At 36.4% G+C, this 14,662-nt stretch overlaps 1 protein-coding gene across 1 annotated transcript; it reads right to left on the reverse strand.

Annotated features, from left to right (window-relative positions):
- Nucleotides 1-709: 709 nt before the first annotated feature.
- Nucleotides 710-14,662, reverse strand: dnajc3a (DnaJ (Hsp40) homolog, subfamily C, member 3a). Its single transcript, XM_052148795.1, has 12 exons — nt 14,496-14,662; nt 13,799-13,909; nt 13,500-13,624; nt 13,336-13,410; nt 12,740-12,892; nt 12,274-12,455; nt 10,111-10,230; nt 6,000-6,105; nt 5,785-5,905; nt 5,089-5,221; nt 4,850-4,998; nt 710-1,258 (listed from the first exon to the last, which is right to left on the reverse strand). Exons 1-12 carry the CDS (start codon nt 14,575-14,577, stop codon nt 1,101-1,103), a joined length of 1,515 nt encoding a protein of 504 aa, XP_052004755.1. The 5' UTR covers nt 14,578-14,662; the 3' UTR covers nt 710-1,100.

Genomic DNA, 14,662 nt, shown 5'->3' on the forward strand with positions numbered 1-14,662 from the left:
TGAAAGTTTTTATGTCGTCAAAATGTGCTTTGTGTCTCAGTGTTCATTTCAAACTCCATTTTAGGTTTTTGAACATATGTATTTTAACAGGTACTCAACGTGATGAACTTATGTGCTCACAGTAGCAGAGTAAATTGACGTTTGCACCTAATCTTCCTGTGAAGCTTGAAAGCACTCAAGTACAAATATATCATCCAAAATGAACACCAAGAAGTAGGCCTTATGTTTACACTACAGATTGGTGGAAACTGTGCTGTATTCATTTTAGTTTTTTTTTTTTTTAATAATTGTTGACTGAAAGGTAAAGAAATTAGTGTTATATGCTGTTTTTGGTCGGTTTACTGACTTGCGTCACTGGTGAGTATATATACAGTATTGTATTTCTAATGGAAAAAACATTGTGCACATTCCCCCATATAATTCTGAGAGGGATAAACTGTAATTTGTGGCATACTGGCTTTCACCCATTATTGTTCAAAATGCATTAATTAATGTAAATGTTAACTATAAATATCTCTGACTTAAAAATATGTTTTACCTATGTTTTTAGTTTTTCGATGGGTAAGCAGTAGTCACATTTATGTCTAAAAGCTTTGTGCAAGTATGGTTAATATGATCCTAAATGTCTCTCTGCTGTTCTCTAGAGACTGAAGTGTATGATTCAGATGCAAAGATGGATGCTCCGTAAAAACAGACAAGAATTCCTTTTTATTTAAATACTCATACTTTAAGCACTCATATCTCTTTGTTTCTGTATTTACAGCACTATTTGATTCATAGAAAAATAGTGTCGTTTTCTATGTACATATTATTCTTGGGAATAAAAATGTCAAAACGTGCACAGACGTTGCTTGGCAATTAAGCTTGCGCTCTGACTTGTAAGATCCCTGAAAGAAGAGGAGCTGCTTCAAATAACGAAAAAATTTTGCAACAGACAACAGTTAGCAATAGGATCACTTGCCCACTAAACAGCATGGGATGTTTCAAGCCACTTTTTATGCTAGAACAGTGCCTGTGGGCAGAGTCAGCTGGTTCCAGTTCCTGTTGGTTGACTCAGCACACATTCATGTCAGGCACCCCCAAATTCTTTCAGCTGAGCCTTAGTTGAAACCGAATTTGAAATTAAAAGGTCCAGAACCAAAAGGATTAAATCCATGGAAGTTCTCCCAGCCCCCGTGGAAGTGTTGATGATGTCCTCCACTCTGCTGACTCTCAGGATCCATGGGGTCCTCACCCTGGTCAAACTTACTCCTCATTTCTGCAGAGGCACAGAAGAACATGACTGCATCAAAGCACTGAATGAGAAACACCATGTGTAAGTAACTAAACAACAAAGAAAAAAAAGAGCCTTTCTAGCAAGGGAAGCCTACAAGATAAGCATAACAGCATAACTCAGCTGTCCCATAGTAAGGCTGCAACTAACGATTATTTTTATAATCAACTAATCTAACGATTATTAGAACGATTTGACTATGCGGGCGATTATTGCAATGATAAATCATTATCCCTTAACTGACTATTCAGCTTGTGCCTGACTTAAACATGCTTACTAACAATAAAGGAGGACAAAATCATATTTTACAAATACCTCTAAATGACATTCACTGAATTAAAGGGGGAAAACTACTTGATTTCTATTGTTTAATTAATTTAAAATGTAAAATATCCTATTGTTATCAAGTGTTTTTGTCTTGTTTTCCATTTAACATTGTCTATATGTCCTTAAAACTATATACATTTACCTGAGAACAACATACAAGATATTTAGACTTGATTTTACCTTAAATATAAGTGTATTTTTCCACTTGTTCACTTGGCCAGTGCAGTAAAGGAAAAAAATATACTTACATTCAAGATATTTTAATAATAATATTTTTTGAAAATATTGTTTGTTTTCTATTAATACTGACCCCTGATGTAGAGAATTAATTGGTATAAATTACAAGGAAAGTAGAGATGATAAAATCATTTATAATTATGCTTAGCCTTTATAAATATAGAAAAGTATCAGCATTTGCAAAGCAATACTTCAGCAGTACATTCCACCAGACACAAACTTCAGAAAATTGTGCATCATGCATTAGAATGAGAACACAACTATTTCTTGGCTTAAAAGATATAAGAACTAAATCCTTGTGGAACATTGTATCTCAAAAGGAGGACAATGTGCCCCCATGTGCTACTTAAATGACAAATTAACACAAAAATGAAAATTATTTTATCATTTACTCACCCTCATGCCATCTGTTTATTACTTTCTTCAGAACACAAATTAACAAATTAAATGGATTAATTGCATTTTTAGAAGAATATTTCAGCTCTGTAGAACCATTCAGTGTAAGTGAAGGGGTGCTAAATTTGGAAAATTTTATAAAAGCAGCATAAAAGTAATACATACAACTCCAGTGGCTTAATCCATGACTTCAGAATTGATATGACAGGTGTAGGCGAGAAACAGATAAATATGTATGTCCATTTTTGCTAGAAATTCTTCTCTCTGCCCAGTAGTTGGCAATATGCATGAAGAATGTGAATCACCAAGTTAAAGTAGAGATTGACTGAGTAGGGAGGAGAATTAGTAAAAAAGGAAATAAACATTGATCTGTTTCTTACCACATCGATGATATCACTTCTGAAGACATGGATTAAATCACTGGAGGCACATGGATTAGACTACTTTTATGCTGATTTATGTGATTTGTGGAGCTTCAATATTTTAGCAACGATTCACTTTCATTGTATGGACCAAAAGAGCTCAGATATTCTTCTAAAAATCTTAATTTGTGTTCTGCAGAAGAAAGAAAGTCATACACATCCAGGATTGCATGAGGGTGAGTAAATGATGAGAGAATTTGCATTTTTGCATTTTAAGAGTGATATAGCCCCTGTACCAAACAACTTTTCCCATGCCTGCTTTTCCCATGCCTGCCTCTATTGTGCAGGACATGACGTGCCAAGTGATCCTGCTTATTTAGCTTTTTTTTTTGCATTCTTTGAACATATTTTATGCACAACAATAATGCTTTGTCTGCATTAAATTAAATTTAGACCATACACATAAACTGATTTTAATGTAGTTGTTTCATACATTACGATATAAAATGGTGATCAGTGTATTGAAAATAACGTTTTAATCTTTTAATTTCTGTTATCATGTCTCCCTTTTATTTTTTGGAATCAGATTCATGTAGTGTTTATCATAGATAAGTGATGTATTTTAAAAGTCAGCATACAGTGTTCATTATAATGGGACATAGGTTTAGCAACAGTACTCAATAATCACTATTCATGAGTACTTTAAATGACCTACTCTTTTACTCTTATTTGAGTAGTTTTTAGGACCGATACTTTTACTCTACTCACACTAAATTTTTTGGGAAGTAATAGTACTTCTACTAGAGTATGATTATTTTTGCAGTACTCTTTCCACCTCTGGTAACATCGTAAGTTCAGTAAAAATGCACTTCCCTGCACGTGCTACCACTAAGCTCAAGCGTCAGCTGCTAAATGATAGATGCACAAAGAGATGATTTTGACTCACACTCTTTTGTCTCCTCTATTCATGCCCCAAAATGTAAGTCAAGTCAATTTTATTTGTATAGCGCCTTTCACAATACGCATCGTTTCAAAGCAGCTTTACAGAATATCAGCATTAACAGACAAAGCTGTAATGTCTATAAAGTCGATTAATCATCATTGTGTAATTTCGATAAAATACAATTTTTAATAGTGTTTAAAAATAATTAAATGATAATTGTATTAATAACCCCAGTGAGCAAGCTGTAGGCGACTGTGGCAAGGAACACAAAACTCCATAAGATGTAGATTAATGGAGAAAAATAAACTTGGGAGAAACCAGACTCACTGTGGGGGCCAGTTCCCCTCTGTAAGACCTCAGCAAATTAAATTTAAGACTTGTAATTTATATAATACTTTTTATGGCCTTACATTTTAGTAAATTTTTACTAAATTTAAGTATTTTTCAGAAACTGCAGAAACCCTGTTACATATATTACAGTTAATGCATGATTTTTGGTAAAGCTGCTTTGAAACTATGTGTGTTGTGAAAAGCACTACACAAATAAAAATGACTTCACTATCCGATAACCTTTAACATGTTTAACACTAAATCCTTTTGATATGAACTATGTGTGGAGTTTTCTATGACAAAATTGCTGTTTTATAAGAAAGACGCAGACAATTTTGGGACAAGTAGGTATTGGTTTATCACTCTCCCCATTCATTTGTATGGTACCCGCAAATGGTGACTTGCAGTCATAACTTGCTAGTTGACCTTTATACTCTCTCCTATGGTAAAAATTAGAAGGTTTTCATCTCAGTTTTATCTTGCCAATATTACTATCAATATCCATTTTCACTTTCCCATTTTTTTGTTTTTGCTGATTCACATTATTTGTGCATATCGCCACCTACTGGTCAGGGACGAGAACTAGTAAAAAATGACCTAAATATTGATCACATCAAATCTGAAGATACGTATTAAACTACAGTCTTGTCAAATTTATGCTGCCTTTATGTACTTTTTGGAGCATACATTTTGGTACCCATTCACTTGCATTTTGGGACCTACAGAGCTTAAATATTCTTCTAAAATCTTTGTGTCCAGCAAAAGAAAGTCATACACATTTGGCAAAGCACGGGGGTGTGAAAATGATGAGGGAACTTTCATTTTTGGGTGAACTATCCCTTTAACAACACATTCCAAGGCCTTGACCCACTACCAAAGTAACCACAGAACCTTAACAGAGCACAATAAGCTTTCCTGGTTTAAAACTAGCAGATACTATGTAGCAATTTGATGTATTTTAAATGAGACTTGGGTTAATACCTGGGTTAGTTAGAACTTCTTTGGCTTGAGCAATGTCTATGAACTTCTTCTCAGCGTTTTTCTTTTCCTCTGGATCCTGAAAATTGTCTGGATGCCACTGCTGTGCCAACTTCCTGTACGCTTTCAAGATCTCTTTCTTTTGGGCAGTTCTGCAAGCACATCATTAATTAAGAGTGTTTTACTTAAGCCTTAGCTGATTATATTAAAATGTATTAATTTAGAAGCATTTCTTATCTAACCTCTTCACACCCAGAATCTTATAATAATCTCTCTTCTGGGACTGTTTAAGGAGGCGCTGTGCTTTCTCCAGTCCCTCTTTGATCTGTCGGTCATTCTCACTATGTTCTTTAGCAGTCTCAAAGTCCTTGATGGCTGTTAAAGAGAACACAATTCTGTTATTTAGAGATCCAATTATTTAGAGAGCAATGTTTAGGAAACAGCTTCTAAATGGGCCAATTTGCTTCATACTTTGAATAGGGAAGTACAAAAGTTATTCTGTAGATGAACATACACCAAGCTTAAAAATAAAATGACTACACTTTTCAAAAGGATCACCAGGCCAGTGGGCTGCATCTGAATGTGTATGGGCAAATTGTAAGGACAAGTTTTATTAAACTACCATTAAATTAATACTGTATACTCACACAGTAATCTGGTCAAAGCTGATAATATAAACCGATTGTTTTTAGTCAAGGCAATGATTTCTAGTATAATTTAAAGATTTCTATATAAAAACCTTAATTTGTGTCCAGCAGAAGATAGAATGTCATACACATCAGGGATGGCATGAGTAAATGCTAAAATAATTTTCGTTTTTGGGTGAACTACTATTTTAAAAAGAATACCATGATTAAAAAGTTCCCCTTTAACGACATATGTCTGTAATTTATGTAATGGTCTAAAGCAGCATTCAACTATAGTGGATTCACACATACCTTCTTCATATTGCTGATCTTGAAGGAAGGCCTCTGCTCTGTCTTTCAAAGCATTCACATTCTGAGCATCTGAGTTCAGAACTTCACTGCATACCGAGATGGCTTTGGTAGTTTGCTGGTCCTGTGGAATAAGACCAAAATATATCCACTTCATTACATTGCAGTGTATGCTTTGGTAAACAGTGACACCTGGTGGTCAGGGAGCTTAACCTTACCTTAGACAGACAGTGGCATATGCGCTCTTTGGCATCAAGTATGAACTGAGGAACATTTGGTTCAGTCTTCATAACAGACTCGTATTTATTAACTGCATCACTGTATCTGTGGATTTGGGATAACACAATCATTAATGTCCTTCAGATTTAATGACGATATGATGAGATATGATGGCAGCTCCGCAGATGGCCGTCTCAATGTGGAGCTCTCCAATTCTTTTGTTGTTTTTGTTTGTTTGTCCTGTGTTTAGTAATTTTTTCCATTTGGCAGCACATACCAGACATTCTTATACCGGTTTTTGACTATTCTGACATTTTGCTGGACATTTTTGATATAGGCGCAGATGTGCTGTTTAAGCATGCTATGAGACGCAGGCGAGGGAAGCGTGCTGGCAGGCTGGTCAAGCTTCAACAGCGCAACTTTGAACAGCACTGAAGAGTATTCACCTAGTGAATCTCCGCTCTCTCTCTACAAAACGGATGAACTACATCTCCTTACCCATACAAACAAGGACTTTTCAGACTCTGCTGTCTTGCGTTTCACAGAAACCTGGCTGAGTGAAGCCATTCCGGACAGCGCATTACATCTGCCAGGCTTTCAGCTGTTCAGAGCGGATTGCACTGCAGATTTAACAAGGAAAACGAGAGGTGGTGGAACATGCTCTTACATCAATGAAAGTTGCTGCACAGATGTAACAATGTTAAAGAAGATGTGCTGTCCTAATTTGGAAGCTCTTTTTATCAACTGTAAGCCTTTCTATTTGCCACAAGTGTTTTTCTCGTTTATTCTGGAGAGTGTTTATATTCCTCCACACACGTGCATGAATGCAGAGCTGCTAAATCTGGCTGATCACATCACAGACAAGTATCAACAACACACAGACTCAATTATTATTATTATTCTAAGCGATTTTTAACTTAGCCAAACTCATCTGTGAACTGCCAAAATACAGACAGCACACTACATGCGCCTCCAGGGACAGAAATATACTGGATTACTGCTACAGAAAATTAAAGGATGCATATTGCTATACTAGAGCAGCTTTGGGAGTCTCTGATCACTGTCTGGTTCATTGTCTTCCAACCTACAGTCAGAATCTAAAATCAGCTAAACCTGTAGTAAAGACTGTAAACAGCTGGACCAACTACTATAGGAACTACAAGGCTGCTTTGACTGCTCTGTTTGGAGTGTTTTTGAATCTGCAGACACCAATCTGGACAAGCTCACATATACTGTGACATCATATATCAGCTTCTGTGAGGATGGGTGCATTCTTACTAGGACTTATTTAACATTCAACAACGACAAACTATGGTTTTCAAGAAAACTTAAACAGCTTTGTCATGGGGATAAAATCTTGTAAACCAGGCCAAAACCACACTAATGAAATTAAAGTGGCTAAAAGAAGCTACTGTAATAAGCTGAAAATCAAGTTTTCACCTAACGACCCAGCATCAGTGTGGAGAGGCCTGAAAGGCATTAATACCTTCAAGATATCATCCCCCAATGCTGTAGGGAACCAACAACTAGCTGATGACTTGAATGTGTTTTACTGTAGATTTGAAAAGCCCAGTCTCACACCCCACACCCGCTCTGACCTTCACTTCACACAAACACCTCCTGCAACCAACCTCCTCTCCACACTCCCTCCCTGCTACTCAACCTGCACTTAAGATCTGCGAAAAGCAGATGTGTCTGGTCTTCCGGAAACAAAAGACAAGGAAAGCACAAGGCCCAGACAGAGTTTCACCCACTTGTCTAAAATCCTTTGCTGACCAGCTGGCCCTGATCTTCACACAGATCTTCACCAGATCACTGGAGCAGTGTGCAGTTCCCTGCAGCTTCAAACACTCCACTACCATCCCAAATAAACCCAAGATCAAAAGGACTTAATGGCTACAGAAGTCATTTGAGAGACTGGTGTTGGCCCACCTGAAGGACATTACTGGACCCTGTTTATATCCCCTTCAATTAGCTTAAAGGGCAAACAGGTCTGTGGATGATGCAGTCAACATGGGCTAGCACCATATCCTGCAATATTTGGAAAGGCCAAGGTATATGCAAAGATCCTTTTTGTGGACTTTAGTTTGGCTTTCGACACCATCATCCCAGCTCTTCTATGGAATAAATTAACCCAGCTCTCAGTTACCACATCTATATGCCAGTTGATCACCAGCTTTCTGACAGACAGGTAGCAGCTAGTAAGACTGGGGGAATTAATTTCCAGCACATGTACGGTCAGCAATGTGTGCCCCACACCCCCCCCCCCCCCCAGGGATGTGTGCTCTCCCCAATACTCTTCTCCCTGTATACCCAGGACTGCACCACCAAGGACCCCTCTGTCAAGCTCCTGAAGTTTGCAGAGGACCCTACATTCATCAGCCTCATCGAAGATGACGATGAGTCTGCATACAGAAGGGAGGTTGAACGGTTGGCTCACTGATGCAGTCATAACAATCTGGAGCCAACACGCTCAAAACAGTGGAGATGATTGTGGACTTTGAGGAACACCCCAACATTAACCCCACTCACCATTCTAAACAGCACTGTGGCAGCAATGGAGTCATTCAGGTTCCTGGGCACTACCATCTCACAGGACTTGAAGTGGGAGACCCACATTGACCACATTGTGAAAAAGGCCCAGCAGAGGTTGTACTTATGTCGCCAGTTCAGAACGTTCAACCTGCCACAGGTGCTGCTAATCCAGTTCTTCTCAGCAGTCATTGAGTCTGTCCTCTGCACTTCAGTAACTGTCTGGTTTGGTTCAGCTATGAAATCGGACATCAGAAGACTACAAAGGACAGTTCAGACTGTTGAGTGGATTATTGGTTGCTGCTTTCCCTCCCTTCCAGAGTGAGGAAAAGGGCTGGTAAAACCATTCTGGACCCCTCTTACCCAGCCCAATACCATTTTGAACTGTTGCCTACAACAGTTCAAAATGCTACAGAGCACTGAGCACCAGAACCATCAGGTACAAAACAGTTTTTTTACACCCAGGTTATCCACCTCACGAACAGCTAAAAACTATACTATAATTCTGTGCAAAACACAGCCTAGTCAATTATATTATTTTGCATATCCTACCTCTTCTACATTACATATATTTCACAGCAGATAACAGATTTGTATTTGTACATACTATATATATTTTTGTCTTATAGTCTATTTCTATATACACTATCGGTCAAAACGTTTGAAACACTTGACTGAAATGTTTCTCATGATCTTAAAAATCTTTTGATCTGAAGGTGTATCCTTAAATGTTTGAAATGAGTTTTGTTGACAAAAATATAATTGTGCCACCATATTAAATTTATTTCATTATAAAACAAAAATTTTATAAAAATATATATATATTTTTTTAATCGATGACTTGAACCAAATAAAGAAAAGAAACCAATAAGTGCCCAACATAAATGGGAAATCCTTTAACCAAGACGTAGGTTGAGAAAATGTCAAGAGTACATGTTTGCAAATTCTAGGCAAAGGGTGACTACATTTAGGGTGACTAAAATATATAAGTTTTGATTTATTTTAAATTTTGTTTAGTCATAACATATTTCCCATAGTTCCATTTATGTTATTCCATAGTTTTGATAACTTCACTATTATTCTAATATGTGGGAAAAAAATTATAATAAAGATTTTTTTTTGGCAAAGAAGTGTTTCAAAACTTTTGACCGGTAGTGTATATATTTCTATTTCTATTTGCTTTTTATTATCTCTGTCTTGTTGAATTGTTTGTGCACTGGAAGCTCCTGTCACCAAGAAAATGTTATTTTATGTTGAAGCATACTTGACAATAAAGCTCATTCTGATTCTGATTTTGAATAATGTAACCTCGCATATCCTCTTAATGTGTTGTTAGCTGGTAAATGAAAGGTTGCAGATTCAAAGGAAAGTAGTTCACATATAAAATATCACCATTGTGTCCTTTATTAAGATACCTCATATTACTCTTAATTGTATTAATTAAAAGCATCTGCTAAATTACTAAATCAACTTGATTAGTCAATTAGGCCAATATTATATACATATTGTACATTAGGCGGCTGAACCAACTTCTGTTTGTGGAAGGCAAGTCACATAACAGTATTGGGACAGACATACTTCTCTTGCTGGATCAGTTCCTCAGCAGCCTGGATCTGCTTGTTGAGCTTCTTAACTTGCTTGTAGTGGCTGAAGCACTGATTATGATCAGGGTCCAGCTTTAGACACTCCCTCACCTCACTGCAGACAAAAACAAAAGCAGAACAAGAGGCTAGTTAGTTGTTATACTGTTAAACCTAGATCTATCTGGGTTTTGAAGGCATTGTCCAAATTTAGGGTATGTTAGGAACAGTATACTATTTTTCTGACTGATATATCAGTTTTACTGATTAACTGGTGCCGATACTTGCTTTTAGGATCTATTACTTATCTGCAAAAATCTATGCCAATAGTTGGCAATAGTTTTTTTATCCCGCCTTTCCCCTGTTGTCGGTGCTGGAGGAGTCTACAGTTAGAACGATTTGGTTCTACAGTATAACAGCAGCCTCTAGAAGTGACATAAAATCACTGACTCCTCATGGGGATTTGCTATAAATAAATCTTTCATCATGGATAATATTCATCCATATTTACATCCTCACATCAGTGCATATTTAGTTATTTTGATAAGATAAGCTAGTTTTTTAAATTGAAGTAAATTCTTCGATTTTATGGAAATGTGCCCTGTAAGCATTTGCTTTGTAACTCCAACTTCACATCTTATGAATAGTAATAAACCTTATTCCTGGTGAAATCTTTACAAAACCCTTAATCTGGTGAATGTATAGGCTATAAAAAGGTTATTTTGGATACTATTTAAAATAAAGCATTGCAACAGAGCCAGATCTCCATAATTAAAAAATAAAAAGTATTTGTGTGTTTCTGGCTTCTTTAAAGTCAAATCCCACTTTTTGCACCAAATCTTCAAAAAAAATTTACATTTTGGTTGAACAGTAAACTGTATCTGGGATTTTATTCATTTTGGACTCTTGTAGTCTGTGCCTGTCATGGTAAGGAAATAATTTTTTTTTTTACATTCTCTTAATCGATTTTGACACTACTAGCCTTTCCCTCCATCTTAGTTATCGCTATCTGTAGGGCTGGGTATTGATACAGATTTCCTGATTTGATTTGGATTCACAAGCTCTCGATTTAATTTCGAGATATATATAAAGTCCATTTTACTTACATTTGAAAGCAATTCTCTCCCAGCTAATGTTGGTAATTATACAGGGGACCTTCTAACAAGGTGCATTGCAAAAATATACATTTTACTAATTATATTAACATTTTCATCATAAGTTAACATAAGTTATTATATTTCATAAATAAATTTTTTGTTACATGTTTATTTTATACTATTTACAAGAATTTACAATGATTTAATGAACACATGCTAAAACCAAAATAGCTTTATCTCATCTGTGCTATGCATGATTAGATATTTTTCTTTATAGTCGTTTTTGATCAACAAATGACAATAGAGAGCAGAAAGGGTATTAAAAGAGACATTATTCAATGACAAATGTTTTGTGTGGATCTCGTCTTTGGACATGCACAGAACAACGTTTATCCTCATGCACTGAAAGCATCTCGCTGCTGAATACTTAACCAAAATACTAAACAATTACTGGTGAATTCAATGTAAACATTGTGCAGCAAGTTGACAATTATATACATTTTAGTCGCATGGTGTGAAATTTGGTTGCAAGTGTTAGTGATTTCCTCTAATTGTAGTAGAGGGTTGCGCATAGAGTATAAGATCGATCTTGGGATTTAAGAATCGATATAGAGATCGTTTAAATAAAGAATGCGATGCATCAGAAAATCGATATATTTACCCACCCCTAGCCATTGGTAAAATCCATCACCAGTCAAGTTCAATTCTGGATTCTACAATGCAATAAACTGCACTCGACCTACCAATTCTAGTGTGTTCAAAGAAACAGAAGTAATTCTATTTTAATAAAAACACAAAATAACCATATTTATTTCCAAGTCATGTGAAAGCTACGTAAAAAAACCTCAGTTTAAAACATTTATCTTTGCATAAAACACACTGTTTCACATACATTATTTAAAATATTTGTTTTAAATATTAGGCAGTACATAATGTATATACTGCACATTATGCAATAGTAGTACACTACTGCATTACAAACATAGCCTTAGTATTCTTTTGTAGCACTTCGAGACTCCATATTCCCAGACATAATGCATTAATGACCATCTCTCAAATCTTACTTGAGGGACATCTCATGGTCTCCCAGGTTGTAATAGATGGTGCTTAGCTTGTAGAAAGCTTGTGTGTTGTCGCTTTTTAGTTTTGAAGCAGCTTTAAGGTCACTGATGGCTTTGCCCATTTCACCCAACTGAATGAAACACTCAGCCCGCATCTCTCTGGAGTCCACATCCCAAACACATGTCTGAGAAGATGACAGCAAATAAAAAGTTATTTGCTAAGAGTGATCTATGGTAGTGTTGTAAACAATCATTTATTATTGGCAATTAGGATGATATTTGTATTGCTTTCAACTCCTTGCGATCTAGTTTCAATAACGCAAACTAATATGACATTTCTGAAAAAGAGTCCTCTCATAGAGCACAAAGACCAACAAATTGATGGGTGGATATCCTAGAGTAAATACGCACCTCTAAATTCAATTCAAACATTTGTGCTGCTAAAGGGAGTGAATTCAGGTAAACTCACTTCAATGATGATGTCAAGGTGTGATGTGGCTGAGCCGTAGTCCTTGCGGTTGAAATCATTCTGAGCCTGAGCCACGAGTCTCTGAATTTCATCAGATTTCTTCAGCTGGCTTTGAGCCTCCTGCTCTTCCCTGCTGCTTGGGGTTGATTTGAGCTGGATGATAGTAGAAAATGGAATATGGTATCATTCTTGAGAGGATAGATATTAAGATTTGCTTTACCATAATTCAATATTGCCATTGATTTCTACTATTACAGTAGAACAGTCCTGTGTGCTCATTTACACTGTGCAGATGAAATTAAGCCTTTGTTATATTAGCCTGGTAATATGCCCCCACTGATTGACTCAACTGAGAATACTCTGAAGAGGGAATACATAGACATTTGAGTCTTTAAAAAGAACTAAGGCACTTTGGGAAGACTTAATTAGGGGGAAAATAAATATTGCCATAATTAAAATACTAGTGTGTGATCAAGAAAGCACTGTAATAATTGTTAATGCCATCCGTGCTTTTACAAACCTGCACCAGATTTTGAAATATAAATAAGGAATCGTTTTTAGCAATTATGTGGCAATGCAATCCAAATGTTACTCACCACTTTTTTGAAATCACTTTCTGCTTCATCAAGTTTGCCGTGTTTCAGCAGTAGGCTGCCTCTCTGAAGCCTTGCCTTTGGATTAAAGAAGCAACAGGTTTTGATAAATCATATTAACATTTAACACATCAGTGTGAAGTGATTCTCTGCGGAGCAGAACTCACCGATGTAAAGTCTGGTTTAAGTTCGATGACTTTGCTAAGGTCTGGTAGTGCAGATTTTGATTTTCCCATGGCTAGGTACACAGTTGCTCTTCTATAGTAAGACATATAATTTTGGGGGTCTCCATCTGATGTGTTAAAAAAAAAAAAAAAAAAGCATATGGATAAATCTAGAAAAACAATATACAACAAAGATGCACTATGAGATCAATGCATGCAAAGTTCCCACTACTCACCATATAACATTTATACTGACATGTTCTAAAGCACATTTGTCCAAAACTTGGATGATCCAAACTCACCAACAGCAGCATGGAAGTGGGACAGAGCATCAGCCAGCTGTCCGGCAGCCAGAAGCTTCTTCCCCATCTCCAGATGAGTCTCAACACCACCGTCCTTCCCACCAATAACTCCTGAAATTCATTGTGTGAAAAGCAAATGGAGTTTGACATTTAGAATGGACCATAAAGAACGTCTCTACACTACACTACAGCACAGTAAATTATAGTACATTAGAGTAGACTAGTACAGAGTTAGTATGCCTCAATCACTAAAAGCACTATAACGTACTGCAGTACAGTATAAATGAGTACACTATAACAGAGTATACAAAATTTAAACACACTAAGTGGTATTTTATTTTATTTTCAGTCATAGCAGTTGTATACAATATGCAACATACAATACATAACACAGCAACACCACAATAACTTAGAAATTCACAGACAGTTATTGATCATCATTAGTACGGTTTAAGGCATGCCTGACAGGTAAACATATAAACTGGAAATTAACAGATATGTCATCTCAATGTGTTTCTTATGAGCGACACGTGAGGACATTCAAGTGCTGTTATTTTTCATCACTCACTGACTTCCATATCTTTAGTCACTTTCTCAAAATCTTTTTCAAGACGCCTAATATATAGTTTCTAGATAAAAGTAAAACCCTCGTTAAAAGATTTCATTAAATTAACCAGCATCAGCACTTTTCACTTACCTTCGTATCGAAGATCGATCAGAACCAGTAAATAGGGAACGTAATTTAGTAATTTGTGCGCCACTGGGCTTAGACCAACCATGTTTTATTTTCCTTTCCTCAAACAAATCCCTCATATATTGTATCAACTTGCTAAAGACACGCTGGGCACTTGCATGTCTGTAAGC

The sequence above is a fragment of the Xyrauchen texanus genome, chromosome 18 (genome assembly GCF_025860055.1).
Source record: "Xyrauchen texanus isolate HMW12.3.18 chromosome 18, RBS_HiC_50CHRs, whole genome shotgun sequence".
NCBI lineage: Eukaryota > Metazoa > Chordata > Actinopteri > Cypriniformes > Catostomidae > Xyrauchen > Xyrauchen texanus.

Bases quoted from the DNA above. Each gene is read 5' to 3' on its own strand.
- dnajc3a (XM_052148795.1), bottom strand. From the start codon at position 14,577: ATGGTTGGTCTAAGCCCAGTGGCGCACAAATTACTAAATTACGTTCCC. The intron at 13,625-13,798 runs GTGAGTTTGGAT...TTAACACATCAG, and splicing joins CCACTTCCATGCTGCTGTTG to ATGGAGACCCCCAAAATTAT. The intron at 12,893-13,335 runs GTGAGTAACATT...ACTATCATCCAG, and splicing joins AAAGTGATTTCAAAAAAGTG to CTCAAATCAACCCCAAGCAG.